Source organism: Chinchilla lanigera, unplaced genomic scaffold (genome assembly GCF_000276665.1).
Source record: "Chinchilla lanigera isolate Chin_1 unplaced genomic scaffold, ChiLan1.0 scaffold00047, whole genome shotgun sequence".
NCBI classification, from domain to species: Eukaryota; Metazoa; Chordata; class Mammalia; order Rodentia; family Chinchillidae; genus Chinchilla; species Chinchilla lanigera.
The window spans coordinates 8,937,610-8,965,203 of NW_004955448.1; the positions used below are offsets into that span (position 1 = coordinate 8,937,610).

General features: G+C 42.0%; 2 protein-coding genes across 3 annotated transcripts in view; one reads left to right on the forward strand and one right to left on the reverse strand.

Annotated features, from left to right (window-relative positions):
* Positions 1-46: 46 nt before the first annotated feature.
* On the reverse strand, positions 47-10,281 carry Shox2 (short stature homeobox 2). Of its 2 annotated transcripts, none has more exons than XM_005393095.2 (5): positions 9,748-10,281; positions 6,583-6,791; positions 4,208-4,265; positions 3,817-3,905; positions 47-2,255 (listed from the first exon to the last, which is right to left on the reverse strand). In XM_005393095.2, exons 1-5 carry the CDS (start codon positions 10,094-10,096, stop codon positions 1,998-2,000), a joined length of 963 nt encoding a protein of 320 aa, XP_005393152.1. In that variant the 5' UTR covers positions 10,097-10,281; the 3' UTR covers positions 47-1,997. The 2 variants fall into 2 exon arrangements, with proteins under 2 accessions (XP_005393152.1, XP_005393151.1); XM_005393094.2 differs by having other exon boundaries at positions 47-2,291.
* The window catches only part of Rsrc1 (arginine/serine-rich coiled-coil 1), a 301,913-nt gene continuing 284,262 nt past the window's right edge, over positions 9,944-27,594 (forward strand). Inside the window, exons 1-3 of the mRNA XM_013518587.1 lie at positions 9,944-10,021; positions 23,007-23,209; positions 24,089-24,214. Of these exons, the coding sequence (XP_013374041.1) occupies positions 23,016-23,209; positions 24,089-24,214 (320 nt within the window). The 5' untranslated portion in view covers positions 9,944-10,021; positions 23,007-23,015. The remainder of the gene's footprint in view (positions 10,022-23,006; positions 23,210-24,088; positions 24,215-27,594) is intronic.

Here is a 27,594-nt window from a genome sequence, read left to right on the forward strand (position 1 = left end):
GAGAGGGAGAGGGAGAGAGGGATTGAGTCATCAAAAAGAAAAGAGACACTATCCTGGATATTTTAATAGTAACTGGAACAAAGATGACGCGAACCCCATCAAATGAAACAATACTATTTTCATTCAATTGATCGCAAAGTGTCTTCGATTAATAACTTGGCACTTATTTTAAAAGATTTAACAGAGGTGGAGCCGTAACATTTTGTACCGACAACAGGTCATGAGATAACAGCATCTTCTTTTGTTTAAAATAACTTAATACACTAGAAAAAATATGGCAAATATAAATAATTTTGTTTTCATGGAGAACAAATAGTTACAAAGCTCAACTGCATACCAAAGTTCAGTTAGAAGAGCTTTTCCTCTTTCTTGTAAATTAGAAGGAAAAAAACAAAACTAAGGAGGCTTGCTAGAGAATTGGGATACAGATTGCTTAGTCCAGGGCATCTTGGTTTAAATAGCTACGGGAATTGAAACAATAACAACAACAAAAAGGATTACACGAATAGATACACCTTTGTGGAATAAAATGCAAGTGTTGAAAGTCAACCCTCGGTTCACACATTATAGCCAAAATAAACTTTGTTCGTGTGTATCAACATATTTTACACAAACCTAGTGCCTGTATCTAGCTGGGTGTTATTTAAGGTGAATTTGAGGGGATAGAGATGGGAAAAATAAAGCACTGTCCTCAAATAGGACTTCAGGAAACCAGTCAAAGGGAATACAAGAAAAGGAGTGGAGTGAACTAACAATGACTGAGCGCCTACTATGTGTCACGCACTATACAAGGTGGTGTACCTTCACGATTTCATCTTCCTGTTTTCCTTCTCCTTTCCCCACATTTTCTGCCCATCTCTATCTTCTTGGGACAATCAGTGAAAAATTTCCCCCTTCCGACTCCTTTTCTTTGGAGGGCAAAAATATATATATGGATGTATATCAATTTCCGGATGCTTTTCCTACTGAGATGAAAATGGAGTTGAGTGCAGGTGAGCAAAGGGAGGGGGGACACCATCAATGGAATACAAGTAACATGCAAACCAGAATTCACTGTCAGCAGTCCGGACAGTTCCGCCATAATTATTTCTCAGAGGAATCATTGTCTGTGGCATCGGTTTTTTTTTTTTTTTTTTTTTTGCATTAACATCGTTTTTGTTTCCCCCTTTATCTTCATACATCTTCTCTCTTCTTGCTCTTCCATACATGGTGGGTTTAAACTCAAAGCATCTGATTCAACGTAAAAGGAGGCCCGCCTCTCTTATCAAATTTCTCGTATTAAAGTGAACTTCGCAGAAAAAGGTCAGTTTCAAAACCTGTGAACTTCCCAGCTGCGCACTTTTTTTCATCTTAATTCTTTAAATAAGTATACCTCTTCCTTCTGTTTTGCCGTCTTAGCTCATTAAAAAACGATACATTTAACTTGGTAACACCCCCCCCCAATTCTCTTGAGATTTGTCCCGGTTATTTTCCATATTTTTAAATGTATAAAATACTTTAATTTTTAAAACTGTTTTTCTCCGTCGTTCTCTCTCCGATTTCAGCTTATGCCAAATATCAATAAGAAATAAGATCTTGTTCTCTTTTTTCCTCTCTGGCTTGTCTTTTCTACCCTTTCTCTCTTTTTAAATCAACAAGATTTTTTCCTATGCACGAGTCCGCCGCTGCAGCTTTGCCACGAGCCCCGCTCAGAGGTCCCAGCACTCCCTCGTCCATGCAGTCTCTCTCCAGACTTCCCCAAACCTGCTTCTACCGAGCCGAATTCTAGGCCTACGGGTAAAGAGGGCAGGAGCCACGGGGCTGGTAGCTAGGGGATCCCGGGTCCCGCGCAGAGTCCGGCCCTCCGATCCGGGGCGCAGAGCGAGACAGGGGCGGCCGGCGGGGCGGAAGGGGGGTCGGCTCCGGGGATCCGGGCGGGGGTGACGAGAAGCAGCAGGACGCGGAGGGCGTGCAGGGGGCCCCCGCTCGGAGGCGCGAAGGTAGCGCTGGCGTTGGCGTCACAGGCCCAAGGCGGCCGCGTGCTTTTTGGCTTTCAGTCTGAGATCGGCGATGCTGGAGTTCTTGCTGGTGGTTTTGGCAGCGGCGGCCGCAGCCACTACCGAAGCGGCGGAGGCCGAGTCCGCGGCCAGCGTGGCGAGCGGCAGTCCGAAGGGCGGCGCCGGGAACATCATGTAGGGCGCGTGCGCGGCCAGGTGCGGATGCAGGTGATGGTGCGCGTGCGCTACGGCGCTGTCCAGCTGCAGCTGCGCCTGAACCTGAAAGGACAAGGGCGTCACGTTGCAATGACTATCCTAGGGTGACAACAGAATAGAAACAGAGCATTAACGGCGTCCAGTTTGGCCAGGAGAAAGGTTGGGGTAGGGGAACAAGCATGGGGTTTCTGGCTGAACAACTTGTCCGGAGGGTGAATCTCTCCGCCTGTTGCTGAACCTGGGGAGCCACACGGATAACTCCTTCAGCCTGGGCTTATTTCCTTGGGCCTGGACACCTGTCTGCACGAATGCACTGCCCCCTCGAGCGCTGGGCGGGAGAGTGGGCTACTTAACGATACTGTAAAAACCTCACCCACCTCAAAATCATAATAGTATATTTACAAGTCTCGGGATGGGGGCGATTACTTTTCTCTTCCTTTCTCTTCCTTTCTCTTTCATCCCTTGTACCACTACTGAAGCACTGAAGTACTACCAAGCAAAACTTTTCTAGGTTAGTGGGGTAAAACTGTATCTTCACAATTGGCATAATCGGCATAACTGTGAGTCAGCAACACTCCTAACTTTTATGGCCATAAAAATTATCTAGAGATCTTCTAAAAATTTAGATTCTGCATCAGAAGGTCCTGAGGTTCTGAATTTCAACAGCCCTCCCGGTGGTGTGGTTCTGCCTGAAGATCTCCACCTTACAAAGAGTACCAGTTTCCTTCTCAATGCTTCCTTTCCTCTTTCTCCAAAAAGTCTCTCTTACTTCAGAACTCCCACATCAGGATGCCAAAATCCTGCGGTGGCAGGGGAGCTAACATCTCCCTAACACTTACTCTCAGTACACAGGCATGCCCAGGTGTCTTCCCAGTTCAAGGTGCTGGTGACAGAACTAATTCACCACATCACAGTTGTGCCAAGCAGGGGTCCTAGCTAAGGATGGGGAAGGTCAGGTGCTGGTTGGGAAAGGATTTTGCCCTCAGGCTTGGAGATAGGGGAGTTCAGAGCACTGGGATTTCCCAGGATTAAATCACCGCTTCAGGCTGTCCTTTTAAGAAGGTAGTTTTAAAGGTTTCTTTATGGCTAAGAAAAGGATTGTAGAGGCAGGGCAGCCCTGGGAAGACTAAGGCTTCCCTCTTCATCATATACGAAGCTTTGTTTGTGGAGGTAGCATTTTAAAAACAAGGCCGAGTTGGGAGTACTTGTTTTTGTTTATTTTTCTTCTGCCTGAGACATTTAATGTGACTAAGAGACAGAAAATACCTAGAAAAATAGAGGGTTGCATTAGAAATACTTTAGGACTATCCTCTGTGCTGGATTTGACAAAATCTTAATCAAAAGTCATCTCCTTCCTCTCCCCAACTGCAATCTTTAGTGCATTTTTAAAAGACCATTTACTGCCCTCGGGACCCTGTGGGGTTTCCAGGAAAATAGAAAGGACTAAGCATTCAGGACTATGACACTATATAGGTTTTTTCATGGGGAAAAGGTCACTATATCACCTGGAAATCAATTCTTCAACTGCATGGACATTGGGCTCACGGGATATTCAATACTCCAAGCAAACATCCAGGTCTTTTTACATTAAAAAAAAAAAAGCTTGAAATGAGACTATACTTACCTGCTGGAATGGCATCCTTAAAGCACCTACATTGACATAGGGTGCTACTCTACAAGCTTCAAATTGGCTAGCAGCCCCTATAAGAACACCTGTAAAGAATAGCACAAAACACAATAGTATGAGATTAACATTCCTAGTGTTGTTTTCCAGGGTTCCAAATGATGCCAAGATAGATTCCTTTGGAATTTGACTGTTACCTTTCTAAACTGTTATCATAATTAAAATAAATATAATTTACTCCCAAACTTTAGGACTGTAACTGTTTTATAAAAAGTTTCTGAAATCAAGGACAATAATTATTTTTGAGATACTTTCTATCTTTTTATTAACAATATTTTCCCACTTCTCTTTTTACTTATAATAGCAAATGTTTCTTGTATCAGAAGCATACCTTTATGGAGTTGATTTTCTTGTTTTCTACACTTAGCTCTTCGATTTTGAAACCAAACCTACAAGATGAAAGAGAGAGAAAAACCTAGATGTTATGACTCAAGAAACAAGTTTTAAACTATAAGAATTCAATAAAAAAAGAGTAGTGGTTTAGGCAAGCCTTGAGAGATATAATAAGCAGTCTTTCAATTATATAAAACAGTCATATTTTCCAAGCTAAAAATGTAAATGAAATACAAAAATAGAAAGATTTCATAAACTTTTATAAAATTAAATTTGTTCCTTGATAAATTACTACTAGTCCTGGTTTTATCTCTCCATGCAACAAAGTTCCCAGGACCTGAAACTCTTTCTCATACCTGACACCAATGTCACAATGGGTAAAAATGTTTGCCCAGTTAAGACCCGAGAATGGACTCGGCCATAGCCTGTATTAATTAGCTCATCTTGAGGAAAAACCAAACACTAAAGCAAATAATGATTCTTTGGGGGGAGGGGCTTGTAAGGGGAGAGAGGTAATTAGTGTCATAAAAGCCTCACTACAAAGAAGTTTAGAATTTCTCTGTTCCGCTGTGCAGCAGAGTGTAACACAGTAGCAGAATAATTGTGCTATTATCATGATAATCTAATTTGTTCATATAGAAAAAGCCCTGTTTTGAGTTAGGACAGAAGGGAAGTTTCCAGAACATAGCTCTCCAACCTAAATAAAAGTATAAAATAATAAACACCACAATAAAGTTAACTTCTTGAGACTAAAAGAAGAGCACTTCATGAAAGGAGAGTGGGATATGGATCAAGTAACTCCTGGGTATTTGATTCCCATCCTCTTAAATAACTTGCAAACTTCTAGATATAGTATGAAAGATTTTTTTTTTTTAATTCAAGTAAAGCTTGCTTTTATACTCCAGCTCCAGTAGTACAGCATATTGATTGATTTACAAATTAAGGTTTTAAAACCCCATGAAAGGAAAATATTGCTTTAGAGCTTTCTCTGGTATGTTTTTAAAAGCAAATGCCATAGTCAATGTAAATCTTCAAAAATTCCCCTGCTACTTAGTATAATAGAAGGGTGAATTTCATGCCAGGGTGGCATCCTTTGTATAACTCACATGGCCCGAGGCTTCTTGACTCTTTTTTCTCCTATAAGAGTTGGAATTGAGATACTATTACTCATAACTGTAATAATTATAACGGTTTCAAGGGGCTGCTGTGCCTCTAGAGATCTCAGAGCACACAGCAAAGCAGGAGGAGCTTTAAAAGGAAGGCTCTGCTGCTGATGCTGCGATGACCAAGGCGGCCTATTATTACTTTTCTCCTTCAACATTACTGCTGTTTTTTTTTTTTCCCTGATCCTATTACAAGATGCGGAGAAGCCCCATAAGAATTGCGCATAGTTCGATACAGATGGTGGTCTCTACGCCCAGAGACCCAGGGAGTATCTGTTACAGCGATACTTTGTAACAGCTGCAGATGTTCCAGCCTAAAACTGCTCCATGTGTTCAAACAAATAATGACCATCATTTTCTCCTATTTTATTATTTGAGCGGAAATACAATCTGAAACCTTTAAAGTTATTCCCCATAAAGCTGAAAGGATGTGTATACATGTATGTATATAATTTTCCTCCTTAATTGCCCCCAAAGCCTACTTTTGCTATTACATTCACCTCAACAACCAATAAAGAAAATCGGCTGTAATCTTAACTTCATGGTATATGACATTTGCTGGGGCTCAGGTTTTGAAAACGCCGCTAGTAAGATATGTGGGTTGTTTTAAAATTGAGTTCCGGGTTCGTTGCCTTGGTTAAGCGAACAAAGAGTGACCAAAACGCATTCATTTTTCTACTGTTTTACCCACAGTTTGAGATCGAGCGCTAACAGTAGACTGTAAATTTCTGCACTTAACAGTTGCTAATTTTCTTTATAGTCTGTACATCTATAAACCTAATTGGCATATCCGGTTGGCAAACCTAGACCCCCCCAGAGCAGACCCTCAGTGAAACCCAGTTCAGGCAAGCAAAATACTTGTAACTTTTAAGGCATCCAGAGATAAAACGTTTTCTGTGGGATTTTTTTAAGGCTTATAAAAGTAGGCCCATTAGGATTAAACCACATTAAAGCCAGTTAGAGGCAAGGGGGGGTGTGGTTTATAGAAACTCTGGGAGCAAGCCCAGCACAGCTTTCTTCTGCACAGAACATATGTTAGGATGGGGGGGACAGGGTTAAGATCTACTTTACAAAATAAGACCTATAGTAAAAATATCCCACCCCTTCTTATCCCACACTGGGACGTGAACCAAACTGCCTCTGCAAACTCGATGGAGGGATCCGGTCTTTGAGCCCTGGGCCCACCCTTGACCTGCTCTCAGTCTGGTACCTGCACTCGGGCCTCTGACAGCCCCAGTCTCTGGCTTAGTTCCTCTCGCATGAAGGCGTCAGGATAGTGAGTCTCATCAAAAAGCCTCTCCAGCTCATTGAGTTGCTCCAGGGTGAAATTGGTCCGACTTCGCCTTTGCTTGATTTTGGTCTGGCCTTCGTCCTCCATCCCTTTTGCATCCTCTTTGCGATCCTTCAACTCGGGTGACACTGGAGGGGATAACACGGGCCAGACCATGCGTGCGTCCATGTATGTACACAACAACACATACCAACATACACCAACACACACACACACACACACACACACACACACACGGACAAAAACAGCACGGCAAATCTAGTTACCAGATTTGTCTCAAGAAAGGTAGAAGATCCTACCCCCTCAGAATCCGATCCAGCCCTTCCCCCGCTGAGGATGATGAGGATTTAGGAGACATGCAAAGGTCACGACCGCCGTGGCCAGGGTGGAGAAGGCCACCCTCCTCCTCAGCACGGTGGCCTCGGCTCATCGCTCCGCTGTCCACCCCAAGATTCCCCGCCCTTCCTTGCCAACACCAAATGCATTCTACCCGAATTCTCGGTCACTCAGTCTCTCCCACGCACTCACTGAAATCAGAAGCGCCATGCCGGGCCTCTCCTAGAGCGAGGTCTTGGTACAAGGGCGCGGCGAGGCCACGCACCGGCCTTTCACGCCAGCCGGAGCTGGCCCCTTGTTAGGCCACCTCTCGCTGACTCTGGCCCTTTGACTGCCACAAACTTGCTGATCTAATTTAAGAACAAGTGGACCGAAGGGTCGCAGCCGGGAACAAGACACCAGTGCTGCTGCTCTTGAAGCCGCATCTCCGGTGACCGCGTTGCCCCAGGGTTCGAGTCAGACCCGGTAGAAGGTTTCGCGGGCAGCCAGACAGTTCCCGTCCTCCCTGCCGGACCCAGGTCACTTGAGCACAGGCGCCCACGCCATGTTGGCAGCCTGGAGGGCTCGCCTCCCAAGCCGGGCCACAAGGCAAAAGGCAGAAAATCACCGCGGGTCGTCCGCGAAACCCACAGCTGCTTCAGTTCTGCCCTTCTCCCTCCCCAGTGGAAACGCAGACTCGATCCTAAAAGCTTAAACCCACAGAGATCAACAGGTTCAAGAGAACATTCCCGATCCTCGGTTTCTATTGGTTGCTTAAAGCCTTTTCATGCACCCAGCAGCTCGGATGTTTAATAAAATATGCATTTTCTCTGCTGTGTTCGCACACATCCGTTGTTACTTTCCTGTCCTCTTCCTTTTAAAAACAGGAGCTCTGCCTGTGTGAGCATTCAGCCACCCAGTGATGGGGCCACCCAAAAGGTGTTAATATCTACATCTTGGCCAAGGGACAGCGATCAGGGGAAGCAGCCTATCAATTTAGACTCCCCTTTGCCCTCTGCAGCAGACGTAGAGATTGGGATATTTAAACTACCTATTCTGAATTTATATAGTTGAGGTTATTTGCATTTCTTCTCAACTCAGGATCTTTATGCATGAGGGTGTTAAAAATCATTTCCAAAAGAGCCGGTCTACAGAGAAATTCATACCTACCCCGACCTTGAAAATCAACAATACTAGGATCTTGCCCTCCCAAACTTCCCACTCAAACTACACCTTCTGATGGCCTGTGAACCCAGGGCCCGGAACTGTGAACCCACGGTCGGGACCCTGCACTGGGCCTTATTGACAGTTATCTCATCACTCTGCAAATTTAGGAGGATGTGGTACAGCACCTAGGTGAAGCATCGGTAGATCTCAGCTCAGGCTGGCATTCTAGCTGAGGTAATGTTAAGCGCTGTACTAATTTCAAGTTCTCAGAGTTCGTTTTGTGGAATCTGTCCTTTGTCCAGGATTGAAGTAGATAACATTATAATAAACATGAGAGGTCAATTTGATAGGAAAGCACTCCCACTGATATTGTAATGACATTTAAACCAAAAAACGTACACGCATGATTCTGCAAAGGGGTGGGAAGGCTTTGTCTATGTCTTGTCATTCAGTGGAAGCCGTCAAAGTTTTGGGCATCAACGAGAAATGTCCAAATTTCAAGCTGATGAATAGATTTACTGTAATTTCCATTTTGTCCCCAAATTTCCACTTAATGGCCTAAACAGGAACAGCTCCTGTTATAAACAGCTTAATTGCTTGCTTAAATATGTGATTCTACGCATGTCACATATTTTCTTAATTGGAAAAATATGGCAGTACACCACTTACTGCAGCATCGACTGCCAAATTAATTTTATTGTTGAACTCCTTTGAATTGGTACAGGACACTCCACCATTTAGATAAAGCCATTTCCTGACTAACTCTTCCCTGGCACTAAACAATCACTCCCCTTCCCTAACACACACACACACACACACACACACACACACACACACACACACGACCAGAATACTAGATGATTAGAAGCAGTAAAGGAATTGTGTAAATTGCAAAAAACACCATCCACCCTTCACCCCCGAATAGAAACCTAAACGTCTCAGCCGGGAAAGGGCAACGAAGCCCGGCCCTTAGCTTGCCTTGCCTTCACTCAGCCTGCAGCCTTCAAAAGGAGTGGGAAGTTTGGGTCCCTAAGATCCAGAGATTTAGAATCTTTTGTGGAGTTGGAAGTGTCTGAAGGGCAGCTCCAAACCCGGCGGCGACCTAGCTTGAAGTCAATCTCAATCTGTTTGTCTGTCTGTCTCTCCCGCCTTGCCTCTTTCTCTCCCAGCCTCCCTGAAGCTGGGAGGAGGTTCCCCAAACTCGCGGCTGGATATTAGCCTGAATCCGGCCGCCCATCCAGCCCCAGCCCAGCACTAACCCCGCAGCCAGACCCTGCGAACTTCCACGTCCGCCCGCGGGCCGTCCGAGCTGAGGGCCCAAGACCCAGCTGGCGAAAAACGCCTTTCGGTGCAATGGCAGCATCCGGGAAGGATGCGCACAAATCTCCCACGCCTTCCCCCACGCGAGCACCCCACCCACGACCTTGCGCACCCCTGGACTCCCACCCCTCCACGATCACTCTACTTCGCAGAGCTGAGGTCCAGGCCCCTCTCTGCGTACGGACCCCTCCCTGCTGGGCCTCGGGGTCCGCTCCCGCCCGGAGGCGAAGAGAAGAGAAGGCGGGAAGGGGAACCCGGCCGGGCCGGGGGTCGGGCCATTACCCTCGGTAAGCCGCGGGCTGCCGGGCTCCCTGCTCCGCTCCGCGGCGCCCATGTCCAGCTCCCGGACGGGAGAGCGCCCTCCTCCAGCTCCTCCGCCTGCTCCTCCTCCTCCTGCACCTCCTCCGCCTCCTCCGCCTCCTCCGCCTCCGCCTCCTCCGCCGCCGCCTCCGCCGGCCGCCCGGACTGCGGGGCTGCTGCGGTCGTCTCGGCCCGGCTCGGCGCAGCCGCTGGGCTCCTTGGCTCCGCGCAGCGGCCCGCTCTCCAGCACCTCCCGGTACGTGATGGCCTCCTTCTTCTCCTTCACTTTCTGGTCAAAAGACTTGGAGACGAACGCCGTAAGTTCTTCCATCGCCGCCGCCTGCGCTCAGCCCCGCGCTCAACCTCTCCCTGCTGAGCCCCGCTCTTTTTTTCCTTCTTCTTTTTTTACTGCTCCAGCCCCCCCAATAATAACACATCAATGGGGCAGGAGGTGGAGGAGGAGAGGGAGGAGGAGGAGGAGGAAGAAGAAGAGAAGAAAGAAGAAAGAGGAGGAGAAGTAAAGGAGAGAAGAAGTAAGAAGAGGAGGAGGAGGACGAGGAAGGGAGGAGGAGAGCGGGGCGGGGGCCGCGGGAGGGAAGTGGGAGCTGATGCGTCCCCGCCCGAGCGCGCTTGTTCGGTGTTAAGATCTTTGACAATTCTTCCTGCGGAGAGTTCAGATCTGATAGCGACGCGGCGCTTGAAGTCGCACTATTTATACTTCCGAAAGGCGGCCCCTTGTTCCGAGTAAATTACCTCCCCTTGCAGCTCGGAGTGAGCCCCTTCCCGGGGAGCAGCCACGCCACTACCTGGGGTGGGGAGGGGGGAGAGGGAGGGAAAGAGAGGAAGAAGACGGAGGGAGAGAGAAGCGAGGGAGAGCCGGAGAGGAGAGCGCGCGCAGGATGGAGTCGGGGCGCGGGAGTGGGAGGGCGGCCGGGGGACCGGCGGGGGCGGGGAGAGGCGGCGAGTCCCCGGCGGCTCGGGTTTTCAGAGAGCCTCGGCCGCCAGTGGTCTTGGTCATTAATCCAGGATTGACAAGAATCCCTAATTAATTTAATTAGCCGTGGATTGTGCGTTGGTGTCACGACTTAGTTAAACACTGGGGAGCTGGATGGACTCCGCGGGGGCGGGGCCAAGAGGAAACTGACAAGTGCGCGGCTCCGGGAGTCAGCCCCGCGTCCTGTCTGCGACCCTGCAGCCTCCCCGGGTGTCGGGGTGCCGCGCCGCTGCGCGGCCGCACAGGGCTGAGCCCTGGTCTTTGCCCCGCGCCGGGCACCCAGCAATTAATAGGCCCTACATCTCCGTCCCGCCTCCCGACCCTGCATCCCACTCCTGCATCCGTGCCCTGCTCGACCCCCGCAGCCCCACACTCGGCATCTCTCCTGAGCCCGCCCAGAGTCAGAATTCTGTGCGCTCTCCGACTTGTCCTCCTTCTGAAGAATCCTGGCCCGCATTCAGTTTGAGCCCGGGTCTTCAGGCTCCACGCCTAGGTCCGAGCCATTCACGCCACTACTCACGTCTTGAAGTCAAAGCCCACTCCCGTGCGGACACATTCCACTTGAAGAGGCCGGTCGATTTAACATGTTTCCTAAGCAGCTGTTCCCTGACAGATCCCATTTTAAAGTGTTTCCCTAGTGCCCGGTCAAGGACAGCTCGACTTCGTTTTCTCCCTGAGGTCTCTTGATGTTCACCCTTATCCCTTTCTACTCTTTGCGCCAGGACCACTCCCAAGATGCACCCCGAGCATTTCTTTAACTTCCCATGAAACAGGCTAGTTGGTTTTCTAATTTCGAAAAACAAAAGGTTATCCTTCTTCGAATTTGAAAAAGCAAACAACGAGGTTAAATTTTTGCCCCGTCGAATTATTTTCACCTGATACTGTCCAAGAAGAGATGCTGGAGGAGAGAAAGCTCTCCTCCCCTTTTCTAAGATACGATTAAAATTTCAAAAATGATATTTCTGGGCTGTTTTCAAGGAAGTGGTTTGTTATATGGGAGGACCATCTATATTCCCGACTCATTTGTCTACATGGTGCAGGGCAGGGCTGGCTGTGAGAAGTGTGGCTGTGCTGGTCCCTGAAATATGAAAATATTTACATATGCAAAGTGACATTTACTTCAGCGTGTAAACAAATTTTTAAGTGAGGCTTTGAACACTTCCAAGTACAGTATACCGAATGTTAATGCTCTTTCTGATGTTAAAGAACTTTGTTCCTTATCTTGGATCCAAGAGTAAAATAAAAGCAATTACAAAACATTAACATGTATAACTTTTACAATTAAAGGATCAAAACAAAGTTAGCAGATACTTTCAGAAGTTTTATCAAAACATCCTCTAGCATTTGTACAAGGAGAACACAACAACTTTTCATGTTACACTACAATTCTCCTCTGATTAAAATGCTGTTTGGTGAATCAATGGAAGATGAAATCATGCTTTTTAGAAATGTTGCTTTGCTTTTTCTTTGAAGTCAATTTTCCTTCTTAAACCTTTTCTTTTGATATTTTTAGGACAAATAATTAAGATCTTTCAGTAACAATAGTTTTTAAGAATTAATTATATGACTACTTGCTTTTATTATCCTACAAGAGACTCAAATATCCAACTTTCCAAAGTCACATGAATTTAAAAACATGATTTCATATTGGGTCTTGATGTGCTATCTGTAACCACTTTAATGCTGATTATCAAAGGGGATTAATCATAAAACTTTAGTCTTTACAAAACACCAGTTTTGAGATTACTTAGCAGAAGGACCACTTATAGATCTGACATCCCAAGAGCTCAAAATTGAGGTGTTAGATACAAATTCACAAATAACTATACTACATATTTAAATCTGATACAGGATCAGGAGACACTCCAGGTACTTTTTTATTCTTTTAGGTACACATCTTTTCAGTCTGAATTTATATTCCATCTACTGAGTTTGACCACCTTAACGGTAATTAGAGAAGGCTCAGACACAACTGTTGCATAATTCAGACCAAGTGACTTTCCTATGATTTCAGTTTATTGGTTCGTTTTAAATTTAAGAAGTGTAGTGCTATGAGAAATCAGTGTCTGATGATGGATTTTTAGTTCGCTAAAGGAAATTTTTCTTCTTAAATCGTGGTTTTAAAACCCTATTCTAATAAATGCTATGATGTTCTACTGATGTTGCACTTAACAGCAAATATTGTTTAGAGACAGAACATTTCAAAAAGCAGTTTGGAACAAAACCATTGAGGGCAAGGCTCAGCTGACAGACTGTGGACAGATATACAGGTTCCAATAAAATTCAGGACTCCAAGGGCTCCCAGCTCTTGAATTATTTAAAATAAACATAATTTGGCATGTAAGTATTTAAACAGTTCCCCAGAATTGGCTTGTTAAGGTACAGTTATTTATGAGAAAATATTGTGGAGGTGATTTTCATCATTAAAATGTCTGTGGAAAACCATAGCTAGGTTATCTAGCAGTTTTGAATGAACTGGTTTTCACAGTCGACCCAAACCAAAGCTAACACTTTATGCATCTCCTTAGCGGTGTTTCCTTACAGTAAATGATTTTCACGCAAGGAAAAATAAGTAATGTAGCTGTAGTATAAATTACAAAAAATGCTACATTGCTTTTGTTTCTGTTGGTTTAAATTAAAAAAGAAAACCCTATATATTTGATTTCTCTTCCAGAAGAAACTCCCTCTTCCCGATGGGGCAGATTTCTCTTATTCCTCTATCAACCATTTTAATCTGAGAAACTAATTTGCACCCAACTTCTGACTGCCTTCACCTTCAGGACAGACGAAACAGCAATTTTCAACGCAGTTTTTGCAAATAAATCATTACAGTTTAATCACATACGACCCTACACAGACACATTTGCGTGATTTATTATTGTTGGGCGAGTGTCCCCCTCCCCCAGCACGAGATATCCAATTTTGCTAAACGTGGGTGTCTTAAACATAACTTTCTATAATGCAGATTTGTTTACTGATTATCTGTGACGATAATGGTGATTACTAGAGCAGTGAAACCCTCCATTCCCACCTTTATTGCTTTTTGGGAACAAGAAAATCCAATTATACAGGCACACACACACACACAAAATCAACTGAACAAAAAATTGGCGGTGTGACAATCTACTCCCTCGGCATTCCCAAGCCTGGCCGCCCGCATCGATACACTCGACAGCTCGGCTGACCCTGCCTGGCGCTGGAACCAGGAAGGCGCTGAGCTTAAACTGAAGCAAGTTCGGCGGACGGTGGTGGCGCCCCGATCTGCAGAAACGTTTCCAGGTCTGCGACGCTTGCACATCAGCTGGAGGTGCGAGCCCGAAGGTCGGGACCCAGGTGATGCCGGCACCCAGAGCCTGGGGGGCGGCGCCGCGGCTGCGGGGTTGCGAGGCCCTGTTCCTGCGTGGGGCCGCGTGGGGCCTGGCGCAGCCTGAGGCTGGGAGCGGGCCCGCGGAGCGACTCTGCGCATGCGCCGCGCGCGGAGCGGGCCGCACTTGGTCCCGGGCTGGGTGCTGGGTGCTGGGTGCTGGGTGCTGGGGAGAGCGTAGGGGGCGCGGCCGCGGGCCTCTAGCCTGGCGTGTCTGCGGATGGTGGGAAGTTAGCTGACTCCTTCCTCGTCTCCCTAGTCCCTGCTCCTTGATCGCTGCTTTTCCGTGTCCTAGCTCATTCCTGCTACTAATCTGGCGCTTCCTCACTGTGTCCAGGTAAATGCAGAAAGGAGAGCTGCAGCTTAGTGCACTTGCTCGTCACCCACTGTCCGGTGTACCTTAGACCCGCCTGCTCCCCTTCCAGTTCTTCGGGCCTTGCCCAGCTCACGCCGGCCTGCTAGCGGAGAGATGGCACGCGGCGGGGACCGGGGGAACAGACCCTCCTCTTCTGAAACACAAGTGCACAGTACTCGCCTTAAACATGCCGCAGTCCCTTGACTTCTGAATTTTGGCCTTGTGGTCCAGAGCATGTGGCTCTCCTGGGCTCAGTTTACTTCTGTGAGAAGTTCTAATCCAAACTTGCCCTAGGTTAATCGTAACGTAATTCTTCCCTCAGAGGTTGTATTTGTAAACACACACTGGAAACCTAAGCAGAACAAAGCAACATTCAAAAAAATTCCAGAATTAGCAGTCACCGAATTATGTTTCAGCTGGCGAGGTAGTAGGAGGTTAAATAAATTCAGATGTGCTAACACAGGGCAGCAGGCTGGTTGTTATCTTTGAGTCCAGATGTAAAAGCTGAAAGTAAGGGAAATATACGGAGTTCTCAGGTTTAAGGGTGGCGACAGAGGTGTTTGAGAGCCTCTAAAGTCTTAGAGTTTATAGATACTTGCTTTGCAGGCGAAGGCAATTTCTTACTCAGTTTATTATGTTCAGTAAGAGGGCTGCCGCCGTGCATTGTGGCACATGCGTATAATTCCAGCACTCAGTAAGGCTGAGGCAGGAGGATCACAAGCTCGAGACCAGCGTAGGCAACTTGAGACCCTGTTTCAAAAAATAAAGTGCTGGAAATGAAGCTTAGTGAGAAGTCCCTGGGTTTAGTACCTAGTACCTGAAGAGGAAAAAAAATTGCTGAAAATGTCTGGAAGCGAAAAAAAAATCAGGCAGTTGGCATCTATTAATTGGCCTTATGGAACTCAGCCAGCGTTAGATTATTCACCACACAGAGCTGAGTTATGAATTGGAAAACTTATGTAATAGCATTGTTGTAATAGATTTTTTTTTTTTTTTTTTTGGGTACTGGGCATCGAACTCAGTACCTTGCCCTTGCCAGACAGGCGCTTATGCCACTGAGCTATATCCCCGGCCCTCTTGTAATGGATTTATGGAAGTTCTCAGTTTTCTTTTTCAAACCATTGTAGGTAAATTCCTATGATTGATAGTGCTTTTTTAAAAAGACAAATCTACAGATTTTTGGTTGTGATAGGAAGAGTGCTTTGACAGAGTTTTTCATCTCTCTTGCATTTTACTTTGTTATGCCCGAATTTTATCACTATTCTTCTACTGTCTTTGCAAGGTTCTGTACTTGTTTGGGGATTTCTTTATATGTGAAAATAGTACTCTTTCCATTTTACTTTTTTAAAAGACTTCTTTGAGGTGGATTTTCTGCTGAAGTGACTGTGTTTTTCCTTCCCTTTTCTTTTCCTTTTTTCTTTTTTGCTATACACCCAGAGTCAAGGATTATAGTTTGACATGGTAAATGAGTAGTTAGAAACACATATAAATTGTCATGTCTTCTGTGAACCTTTGTTCTCTTAAACTGCTTCTTGTTCCCCCAAAAGATAACTCCTTCTCATACCCATATGTGGAAGTGGATAAAGGTTATTTATGTATGTCTTTGAGTTCTCTTTTGGCTTCTCATCATCAGTCAGTGACCTGAACTTTACAGGAGTTTTATAAATTGTCATTCTGTAGTCATTACTTGCTATAGCTTCAATTCTGTAGTAGTAGAGGGAAGTTTACAGCCGTAAAGCTACTACCAGGAAGAACTAAAGTGAGATCAGAAAACTAAGAGCTGTTAAGTGTTTTTGTCCCCTTGTTATGTCTTCCACTAACATATAGATTGCAGATTGTTAGCTTGTGGAACTACTAAAAATCTGTGATTAATTCATTGTTATCTTTATCAGAAAGAGCTATTAATATATCTTCCCATATTATATTGCACCTTACCAGTGGAGTTTAATGTAAAGTGTTCTTCCTTACTTTATGAGGAGTAATGTAAATTAATCACTTATTTGAATGAGCAAATATATTCACTTTTATGCTCATGGCATTATGAAAATCTAGGACTAAATCTGTATTTAGGGTGGTCAATATGCATTCAGGCTTCTTTAGGAGAAGGCTATTTCAGGAGAAGCCCTCTGATGTCCTGTTAGTGTTTGTTTCCTTTTCTGTATAAATGAAGTGAATTATAATTTCAACTTTCTACTATCTCTAATTGAGCTCATTATACCCCTGGGTAATCTTCTGAAATGTAAATGTATTACTTGAATGAACATTTATAGTTTTGTGATAGTGCTTTTTCAACTAGTTTTTACTTAGTTCCTCTAAGAAAGGATTTTTGTATCTTTCATTACGTTTTCTTAGATAAAGGTAATTAACACATCTTCTGTAATGGGTGAGTTATTTTATTTGTAATTTGAACAAAAAAATTTATATCCACCCTCTTGTTCTTTTATTTTGTCACGGACAACATAGCGTGGTAGTTGTTTGTCACTGTCTTTTTGCCACTTCTTTTGCCTTACATGGGAACTTAAGCAGGACAGGGGTGGAGAATGGGGATGACTATAGGTACATTAGAACAGTGGTTCTCAAACTTTTTAGTCTTAGATCCTTTTACATTCTTAGATTGTTGAGGACCACAAGAAATTTTATTAATTTGAGTAATATATCAATGTTTAACTTATAAGTAATGAAAACAAAAATTGAAGTATTTATGAGTTCACGTAAAATAACAATAAAATAAACCCAAATAACATTTGATATGAAGAGTAACTATTATTTCCTAAGAGCAAACAGTGAAAGAAGTGGCGTTATTCTCCATTTTTGCAAAACTTTAATGTCTGGCTTGGAACACAGCTGATTTATCATCTACTTCTGCATTTAGTCTATTGAGATAAGTTATTTTGATAGAAGTTTAAATAAAGAAAACCTGGCTTCACACAGATTTTTTTAGGAAAGGATAATGTTTCAGATAGTTGCTTTTTTTGATACTACACCAAAACTTGTCAAGTAGTGATTTCTTATAATGTATTTGAAATGATATCAATGAGCTTCTGTTACTTTTTTATATTAAAATAATATAATTAAATTAAATATATTAAAATATTGGTCTGACTTGCACTGACTGAATCTTTTACCTATGCATGATTTGTGACATCTTTCATTGGGCAGTTGGAAAATATTAGTTCACTGAGTTGAACGTATCTTCCAGATGTTGACATCCTTTATTGTATATCATTCACCTTTGTTAATATCACTACTGATCTTATGGGGTGAGTGTAAGTACTCAGAAGCTGTCAGTTTCATATGGCAGATATTGTTACCCAAAATTCAGATTTCTGCCTGTGAGGTTGAACTTTTATTGTTGTGGTGCTGGGGACTGGACCCAGGGCGTTACGTGTGCTAGGTAAGTGCTCTCCTGTTGAGTTACATCCCTAGCCTGAGAGCTTGAATTTTATCATCGATAACAAATATTGTTAGTTTTCCTTGAAGTAAACCCTAACTTCATTCATTTTTGAGGAAAAGTCTGCCAAATACTCAAGTCTAAATCATCACAGCTTGTCTTTTTAAAAACAAAACTGTTTGATAATAAAAGCAGCTAGTTCCATTTGCACTTTTTGAGACAAACATCACTTTAATATGGTAGAAATTGTGTACATTTGCCATTTCATCACACCGCATATAAATATATATACTCAAGGATTGAAATTTAATGAAGTTAATGATTTTATGTCCTTTATCAAGGACATTCTTTTTTTTTTTTTGTACTGGGAATCGAAACTGAGGACCTTGTGCTTGGCAGGCAGGCCCTTGTGCTGCTGAGTTATATCCCTGGCCCTGTTAAGGGCATTCTTCATTGAAGCCCCCTACCCCTTTTTACTGTGACTGAGGTGGTGAAGAATGCAGTGACTACTGTTATATTTCATTGCTTCTACCTTGATTTGTGGTAAGGTGCCAGTAGTTTTGAATCAGTGCAAAAGTCAACATAGTGAAAAAGATAGAAGTTTTAGTATTATAATGAAAATAATTTTGACCTCCTGGACCCCCTGAAAGGGTCGTAGAGACTCCTAAGGGTCTTCAGTCCCACTTTGAGACTTGGTGGTACACCAGAATGTCAGCTCCTTGACGAAGAGACTTTTGTCTGTCACTCACTGATGTGTTCCTTATATCTGGGTCTCCAACCACCTGAGATGTTTTACCTATCTGCAATGTTAGGTCACTTACAGTAGGAATCTGTGTTGTCTTTGTTGGTTTATCCTCTCTTTTTGGTGGAGCACACAGTTTCAGTAACTTCCTGAGGAAGGGTAAGTTTGAGGCATCATTTTGAGACTGTGTAGATGTTAAAAGGGTCTTTATTCTAATCTCTTACTAGATCAGTGATTTTCCTGGGGATAAACAGATTCTGGTGAGTGGCCATTCTTTTCTGTGTTGCTGTTGGAAAGCCCTATGCTGTTTATATTTCCTCCCTTTTGTTTTTATTTTTTTCTGTTTGGAAGTTGCTAGGACCCTGTCAATATTCCTGGTGTCTGAATTCAAGTGAATTAATTAATTAATTTTGGTGGTGCTAGGGATTAAACCCAGGGCTTCCCACCACTCTAGGTGTTTACCACTGAGCTACATCCTCAGGCCTAGTGTCTGAATATGTTCTTTAATAAATTTTGTTCAGGGATTTAGAGCAGTCTAAATATACTCAATCCTTGAGTATATATATTTATATGCAGTGTGATGAAATGGCAAATGTACACAATTTCTACCATATTAAAGAGTGATGTTTGTCTCAAAAAGTGCAAATGGAACTAGCTGCTTTTGTTATCAGTTTTGTTTTTAAAAAGACAAGCTGTGATGATTTAGACTTTATTTATTTTTTGGATAATTTTCCATTATCTCTTTTGTCTGTTCTTTTATTAGGGAATGCACATCAATTAGACACTGGGCTTTGTGGATTGATCCTCTTTTGCCTCTTACTTTGTTGTTGTTTGTCCCTTTTTCTTTTTACTTTCTGTAAGTCTCTAACATTTTCTTCCAACACTACTATGGTTTAAAAGATAGTTTATCATTTGTTTAAATTTCAAATTCTCTCTCCTGTTCTTTGAATGTTTCTCTAACTCTTTTTGCAGGATCATCTTACATTTCTAAGAAAATTGCTAAGATTTTTATTCTTGAAGTTTTTTTTTCTATATGCTTCCAGTTTACTATAAGTTGCTTTTTCTCTTTTTGGTTTTCTGTTATTTATTTTTAACTTACGTGGAGTGCTGGGGATCGAACCTTGCACGCTGACCGTGTGTTCTACCGCTGTGCTATACCCCAGACTTGGACTTTTACGATAAAGGCTTTCACCATGTTCGGTTTTCCTTTGTTTTACATTTACTAATATGCTAACAGAAAAAAAGTTTACTGTGTTTACCGTTTGGACTTGTCAACTGTGGCCTAGGTTATAGGCAAATGAGGGCATGCTGTTTTCTTTGGTGCACCCTCAGATACTTAGAGTATATGTCTTTAGTCCCATGCTGCTCGGTTTTTGTAGAGAAGAATCCTCCAGTTTCCTTCCCAGCATGCGCACTTGGCTTCACAATCTTGGATCCAAACATGCAGACATCTGCGGCTGGAATCATTAGGTCAAGAGCTTTTCTTAATTCCTTTAACTTTCAGTTTGGCATCGCTCTCCCCTTTTTTGCTGAGCCCTTAGACCTGGTGCTATGCTGATCCCTTCCTGCCCAAGTAAACCTCGCTCTTGGGACTGGGGAAGAGCAGTCACTGGCTGGGTTGGATCGGGTGGGAAACTGGTAGATCGTTTCTGTTACAGAAATTCAGTTAGTTCTCCTGTTCTCAGTTTCCTGCATCACTGTGCCCTCTGTGGCATCTGGTGTCTCAAGTTTCTGATTCATTCTGATTTTGGGTTATGTAAATTGACTTTTCTCTTGTTGAAATTGCTTGGTGTTCAGCTTTCTTCAGTCTAAATCCTCGGGTTTTCATTGGTTAGAAATTTGTTGATATATCTTGTTTACTGCTCCTGTTGTTTTCTCTTATAGATTTTTGTTTTGTGAATTCTTTTTATTCCTTTAATCTTACTTCAGTATTTCTTTCACAAGACAGTAAGAAAGTAATAAAAAGTCATAACTTAAAGTTATTTGTGGGTAAACAAAATTCTTAAAGGTAAAAACAAAAAGGAAGAAAAATCTAAGAAATAAAAAAGCAATTTTGTATATTCCTTAATGGGTTTTTAAAATATACACATATGGGTGTATATTTATTACATATGTAATGTGTGTGTGGATATATTATGTATAAGTAGATATTATATACATGTGGTTGTATATGTATGTATTTATTGCTTCTAGGGCTTGAACTCCGGGATATTTTACCACTGAATTACATCCCCAACTCTTTTTAGTTTTTCTTTTTTTTTTTTTTTTTTTTTACTGGGAATTGAATTCAGGACCTCCCACTTGCCAGGCAGGCACTGTGTTGCTGAACTATATCCCCAGTGCCCCTTTTTAGTTTAAATTTGAGACAGGATCTTATTAAGTTACCCAGTCTGATCTCAAATTTGTGATCTTTCTGCTTCAGCTGCCAGATTATAGGCACATGCTATTATACCCAGCCACACTTTTAAATATATGTATATATATACATATTAAATATGTATGTAATTTATATACATTGTGTATATGTATAATTTCACAATCATAGTATTTTAAAGCTGGAAAGGATCATGGTGATATTTTACCCACTGTGGTTTCATTTTTCAATGAAGAAACTGGCTTAAATATGTTAGTAATTTACTGAAAGTTTCAAAACAAAAGTCACTCCAATACTTTGTTAAATTGTAAAATGTTAGACTTCAATTCCTTGGAGGTTCAGAACTGTATTAAAAATCTTTAATTCTGGCTCTAGGTAAACAGCTTAAAGTTTTAAATTACTCCTAACAGTAGTCTGTGTGCCAATACTGGATCAGGGAGGGACTAGTTCGTCTGATGATTCTGAAAGCGAAGTGGTAATTTAACACGTTATTTTGTTTATAATAATGATATTTAATTTATTTTGAATACATATGAAAGAAATGTTTGAGCTTTTATTTATCTGGCCTAAGTCATTTTTGACTCTGAATGTTACCTAATAATTGTCTTAATAAAAAATAGCATTTCATGTGGAAATCTAAAAGTTAACTTTAAAAAAAGACAAACTTTTCATTAATGAAAATAATTCTAAATATGAAAACCTTAGGTTCTGTTTTTTCCGTTTGTATACTAACTATATAAACATTACCGTAACTGCATAGAAATAGTTTTCAAAAAAGAAAAACTTACGAGAAATTTTAATCATTTAAATATCAGTTATTTTATTTTTATTCTTATTCATATGTATATCTTTCCTTATATCCTCCATACAATTAAAATAATACTTGCATAAAAAATCATAAAAAAGTATACATATTTGTTGTTTTTGGTGGGACTGGGGATTAAGCCCAGGGCTTTTGCACCGAGCTACATCCCTAGCCCTGTTTATTTTTTGAGACAGGTCTTGCTAAGTATCTGTGTTGCCCAGGTTGGATATGAATTTGTGATTCTCTGCCCACAGCCTCCCAAACTGTTGGGACTGCAGGTGTGTGGTGCAAGCCCTGTGAATGTGTTTCTTTAAATTTTTTTCAAATACATTTCTAGCAGTAAGATAGTGCTGTCAAAAAAAGCATCAGAAAGCATTATTTTCATGTTTTTAAAGTTTACATTGCTTAATTACTTTCTAAGAGACTTACACCAGCACTTTATATAGGGGCCGGTAATAGTGCAGAGTTGACTTTATTATAACTATTCTAGTTTAACATTTCCTTTACCAACTTTCACAAGTGAAATGATTATAATACATTGTTTCAGTTTTTGCTTTGTTGATTGATGAAGTCTTATCCATTTACAAGTTTAGAATTCTCAGAAAAATTTACCTCTAAGATAGTATCTTGTCTCCAGGAAATGTAAAAATGAAGGAAAATGTGGTGAATTACTATACAGAATGTTGTGTAATTTTTTTTTTTAAATTTTTTTTTTTTTTCTTTTTTTGGTTTTTTCTCCGGTACCGGGAACTGAACTCACGACCTTGCGCTTGCCAGGCAGGCGCTTTGCCGCTGAGCTAAATCCCCAGCCCCCAGAATGTTGTGTAATTAATGACAAACTGGACCTAAAAATCATAAACTTAATGTAATAAACTATCTTTAGAATTGACTGTTTTGAGAGATAATTGAAGAAAATCAGGGGGAAGAAGACTGTATTAAAGCCATTCCTTATGTTTAGTCAAGAAGCCAGGCACATTTTAAAATTTTATGTTTTGAAACTTTACAGAGTAGTCTGGCATGGTGGTATTGCCCGTAGTTCCAGCTACTCAGGAGGCTGAGTCAGGAGAATCACTCGAGTGCATGTGTTCAAAGCCAGCCTGAGAACATAATGAGACCCTGTTTATTTTTATTTAATGAACAAAGTTTCATAAAGATTAGTATATTAAGTTTCACCCATTGTGCCACTGTATTAGAAATAATTTTCCTTGAATTTAAGCTTATAGAAATGGGTCGCCGGTCATCAGACACTGAAGAAGAAAGCAGAAGCAAGAGAAAAAAGAAACATCGTAGGCGGTCATCTTCCAGCAGTTCTTCAGATAGTAGAACATACAGCCGAAAGAAAGGTGGAAGGAAATCGAGATCAAAGTCGAGGTCTTGGTCCAGAGATCTTCAGCCTCGCTCACACTCTTACGATAGAAGGTGATTTTCACAATTTTTATTTATAAAGTGTTGAGGGTAACATTCTTTGATGCTTATATGCTTTTGTATTTTGAATTTTGTTAGGTAAAGTATTTTTCTTTTCCTTTTTTGAGACAGGGTCTTAGCATATAGTCCAGGCTTGCCTTGCTCTTGCTGTGTAGCCCAGGCTAGCCTGGAACCCCCTTACCCCAACCTCTGCAGTATTGTGTGCCACAATTTTAAAAATATTTTTCAGCTGCATGTGGTGGCATGTGCCTACAATCCCAGTGTTCGGGAGGTTGAGGAAGGAGGGTAGCCAAGAGTTTGAGGCCACCCTAGGCTTCAGCTAAACTGCATAGCCGTAGCAAGACCATGTCTCAAAAAAACAAAGAAAAAAATTTTTTTTCTTTATATTTTTGTGGTGCTAGGGATGGAAGCAGGACCTCACACATGTTAGACAAGAACTGTGCCACTGAGCTATGCCCACAGCCTTTATTGTCTTTCTTTTTAATAATTATTTATGAGAGCTGAGTCCCAACCCAGAAGGTCTTTCTCATCAGGGTTAATCCATGGGTCTGGTGTGCTCATCCATTGTCTTTTCTCTATACAACTAGATAGAGACTGATGTAGTTCTCATACCGTATTATCTGATGGTGTTTGGAAAGACTGTGCTACTTAAGACCAGTGATGCTTAATTAGTACCTGATCATAATGCTTTACTAGTTGATTTAATCATTAAATTATTAATCATCTGTTCAAGACAAATGACAGTTTATCTGTTTACTCCAAGGAAAGAGTGAGACAGTAAAAATGGTATGATTCTTTAGACTCTAGATTTCCCCTTAATGCCTACAACAAGCACTTTCTGTCGCGATGATACTTGATTACATCTTATTTCAGACGCAGGCATCGGTCAAGCAGTAGCTCTTCTTACGGCTCTAGAAGAAAACGAAGTCGAAGTCGTTCCCGGGGTCGAGGGAAGTCTTACAGAGTTCAGAGGTCTAGGTCGAAAAGCAGAACAAGAAGGTAGGTCTTGTTGGTATTTATTACTCTGTAACAAACAATTCCCAAATTTAGTGACTTTAAGCAATGCTCATTTGCCTTTGAGGGAGTCTGCAATTTTGACTGACCTCGGCGGACAGTTCTGCTTAGACACTGGTGCCTTTGTCGTCATCACACAGCTTCACTGCAGCTGGCTGGTCCGGGTAGTGTCTTAGCCAGGTAGTGTCTTAGTGTCTTAGTGTCTTAGCCAGGTAGTGTCTCTCATACATGTGGATTTGGGTTTGGCTGTTAGCTCAGGTGTATGTGTTTTCTCATTTTCTAGTAGGCGGGGCTGGGCTTTTTGTATGGGGGAAGTATTTGAGGAAGGTATAAACAAAAGCTGCAAAATCTGGAGGTTAACCTCAGAAATAACGTGGTGTGTTATGGACTGAATGTTTGTGTCCCAAATTTCAGCTTGTTGATGGTTCAGTTCTCATTGTGCATTTCTCACTGTATTTGGAGATAAGACTTTTATAGAGATAATTAAGGTTTCCTGAGGTCTTCATATTGTGTCCTAATCTGAGAGAGGTGGTGGCCCTGGAATAATAGGAGGGAGAGAAATCTGTGTGTTCAGAAGAGACACTCTGAGGAGACAGCAAAAAGGCTACCATTTACAGGACTAAAGAGAACCCTCACCAGGAATCAGATTTGTCTGTACCTTGATCCTGGATTTCTGGCCTGCAAAACAGAAAATAACTTTGTCTTGTTTAAGCTGCCCAATCTATAGTATTTTGACATGGCACACTGGGCAGATTAATTTCCATTTTTCTAGTCTATTTTTTTTTTTTCCCCCTGGTACTGGGAATTGAACTCACGACCTTGCGCTTGCCAGGCAGACGCTGTGCCGCTGAGCTAAATCCCCAGCCCCTACAGGCAACAGTATAACTGGAGAGAGTTACACATTTTGGGCAGTGGTAGAAAATATAGTTTACGGCTGGGGATATAGCTGAGCGGCACAGCGCCTGTCTGGCAAGCATGATGTCATGAGTTCAATTTTTGGTACGAGAAAAAAAAAAAAGAGAAAGTATAGTTTAATAGGATGAGGAACATGGTATTGAGTGACTTGATGAAAGTAGGCATTTTAGCCAGGTGTGTTGGCACAAGCCTGTAATCCCAGACTGAGGCAGGAAGATAGCTGCGAGTTCAAGGCCAGCCTAGGCTACATAGTGAATTCTAGGCCAGCCTGAACCACGTAGCAAGACCTTGTCTCAACCCCACTCAGACCCCCCAAAAAGAAAGTAGGCATTTAGAAATCATTGAGAGTTTTTGAATAGGAAAGTGTTATGATAAAAAGAGGATAAAAACAATATTATAAAAAGATTGGTTTCTCAGTCGTCTGCATTGGTATTGAGGCCTAAATTTATCAGGCTTAAATGTAATATCTAATTTAGAAATTCTTAAATTTTGAGAAATTACACCATTCATGTTCAAAACACTGCATTATTTTGGAAAACATTCTAAAAGTGTATTCTTCAAAGTGTTTACACTTCCTGGGTTTCTAGATTAATCTTGGTTTAGCAAGAAAATTAAGTAACTAATGCCTTGCACAGTTCAGTTGATCAGTACTTTTATTTAAACATAGAAGATGGAAGTAGTGAGTTTTTCAGAGAAAATTTCCATGGGTCTAAGTCGGTAACTCACATCACGGAGGCCAGGAAACAGTGAAGGGGGTGGCCGGGCAGGGAGGTGCCATTGTGTGTACCCGTCCTGGTGAGGTCCCCAGGCACCCCTCTGACCAAGCATCAGTCCTAACAGACACTCAGCTGCTGAATTTAGTGGGCAAATTCACTGATGAGTGTAGTGCCCCAATGATCCCGTCACCTTCCAGAAGCTCTGCCTCAGTGCATGAAGAGTTTTGGGGAACATTCTAGACCTAAACCTTAACACTATTCACCTAAGAATAGGCATTAAAGATACAGCAAATATTTTGTAGTTACTGAAAAGATGCCATGAATAACCTTGTGCATGCATATTTTTTTTTAACTATTGGAGGTACGATTTCACGGGAAATTCCTGGAGTTCAGATTTCTGAGCCAAAGGTAAAAAGTTTCATGAGAAATTTCCTTTTTTTTTTTTTTTTTTTTTAAATCTTTTTGAGACAGGGTCTTGCTATGCAGCGGAGGCTGGCCTTGAGCTCACTTTGTAGCCCAGGCTGGCCTTGAACTCAACAGTCTTCCTGCCTCAGCCTTCTGAGTGCTGGGATTACAGGGGTATGCCATCATGTCTGGCGAAATTTCCAAATTTTTGTCCGTAATGTGTGAGAGTCTTTTTTTCCACAGTATCACCAATAGAATGTGCTGTTATATTTTTGTGTTTGACAGTCTGAAATGATATTTTAGTTTTTATTTCTTTTTTCATAACAGGTTTAGCATCTTTTCCTGTTCTTTTTTTGGTACCGGGAATTGAACTCAGGACCTTGCACTTGCTGCTCAGGCACTATGCCACTGAGCTATATATATCCCTGGCCCTCTTTTCATATTTTAAAGGACCATCTTTTTCTTCTTGTAATTTTCTGCCTGTATATTTTGGGTTTTTGGTCTTTTTTCTTCCAGTTTTTAAGTTATTTACTAACTGTGATATATAAGGCAAATTTTTTTTTATAGCTTTTAAATTACCTGTTGGGTTTGTTTACAAATTTCCCAATACAGTTGTCCCTCACTCTATTGCAGTTCACTTGTTGCGGCTTCACTGTATTGTGGGTTTTTTTAAAAAAAATATATCTAATTCTGTATCACGGAGTTTTTGCTATATTGTGGGATTTTGTAGTATGTAGGTATTTATATAATATTTATGATTTTAATTATTTTTGCCTAAAAAATTTAAAACAATATAAAAAATGTTAATTCAAATATATTAAAAGAATACTAAATTGAAATAAAATACAGTATGTATTTCATCAGTTGATGGATACTGTACTGTGCACAGTGGAAATGCAGTACACCACCACTGCTTGTGCAAGTTTGCCGACATGAGATTGTACACGGCACGCTACTTACTGATGGAATGGAAGGTGACCAACCACAGCACTATGTTCTGTATCCTGGGCGCTGATTGGCTCAGTGGTCGTAGCACTGGTCTGCTTGCTCTCCAGCACTTGTCCATTTCACATCGAGTACCCAAATAGAATTTGACATGTTGTTCAAATTATGTAGGTTTAAGAGTGTAGAAAGTGTTTAAGAGCATACAAAGTGTTTATAAGAGTGTGGGAAAGGTTAATAAGAGAGTGGGAAAGGTTTATAGGAGTATGGAAAGAGTTTATAAAGCCTTAAAATATATGTAAATCATAAAATAAATATAATGCCACTACTTCATGGATTTTCACCTATGTGGAGGTCTCCGGAACATAACTCCCGCCATAGGTGAGG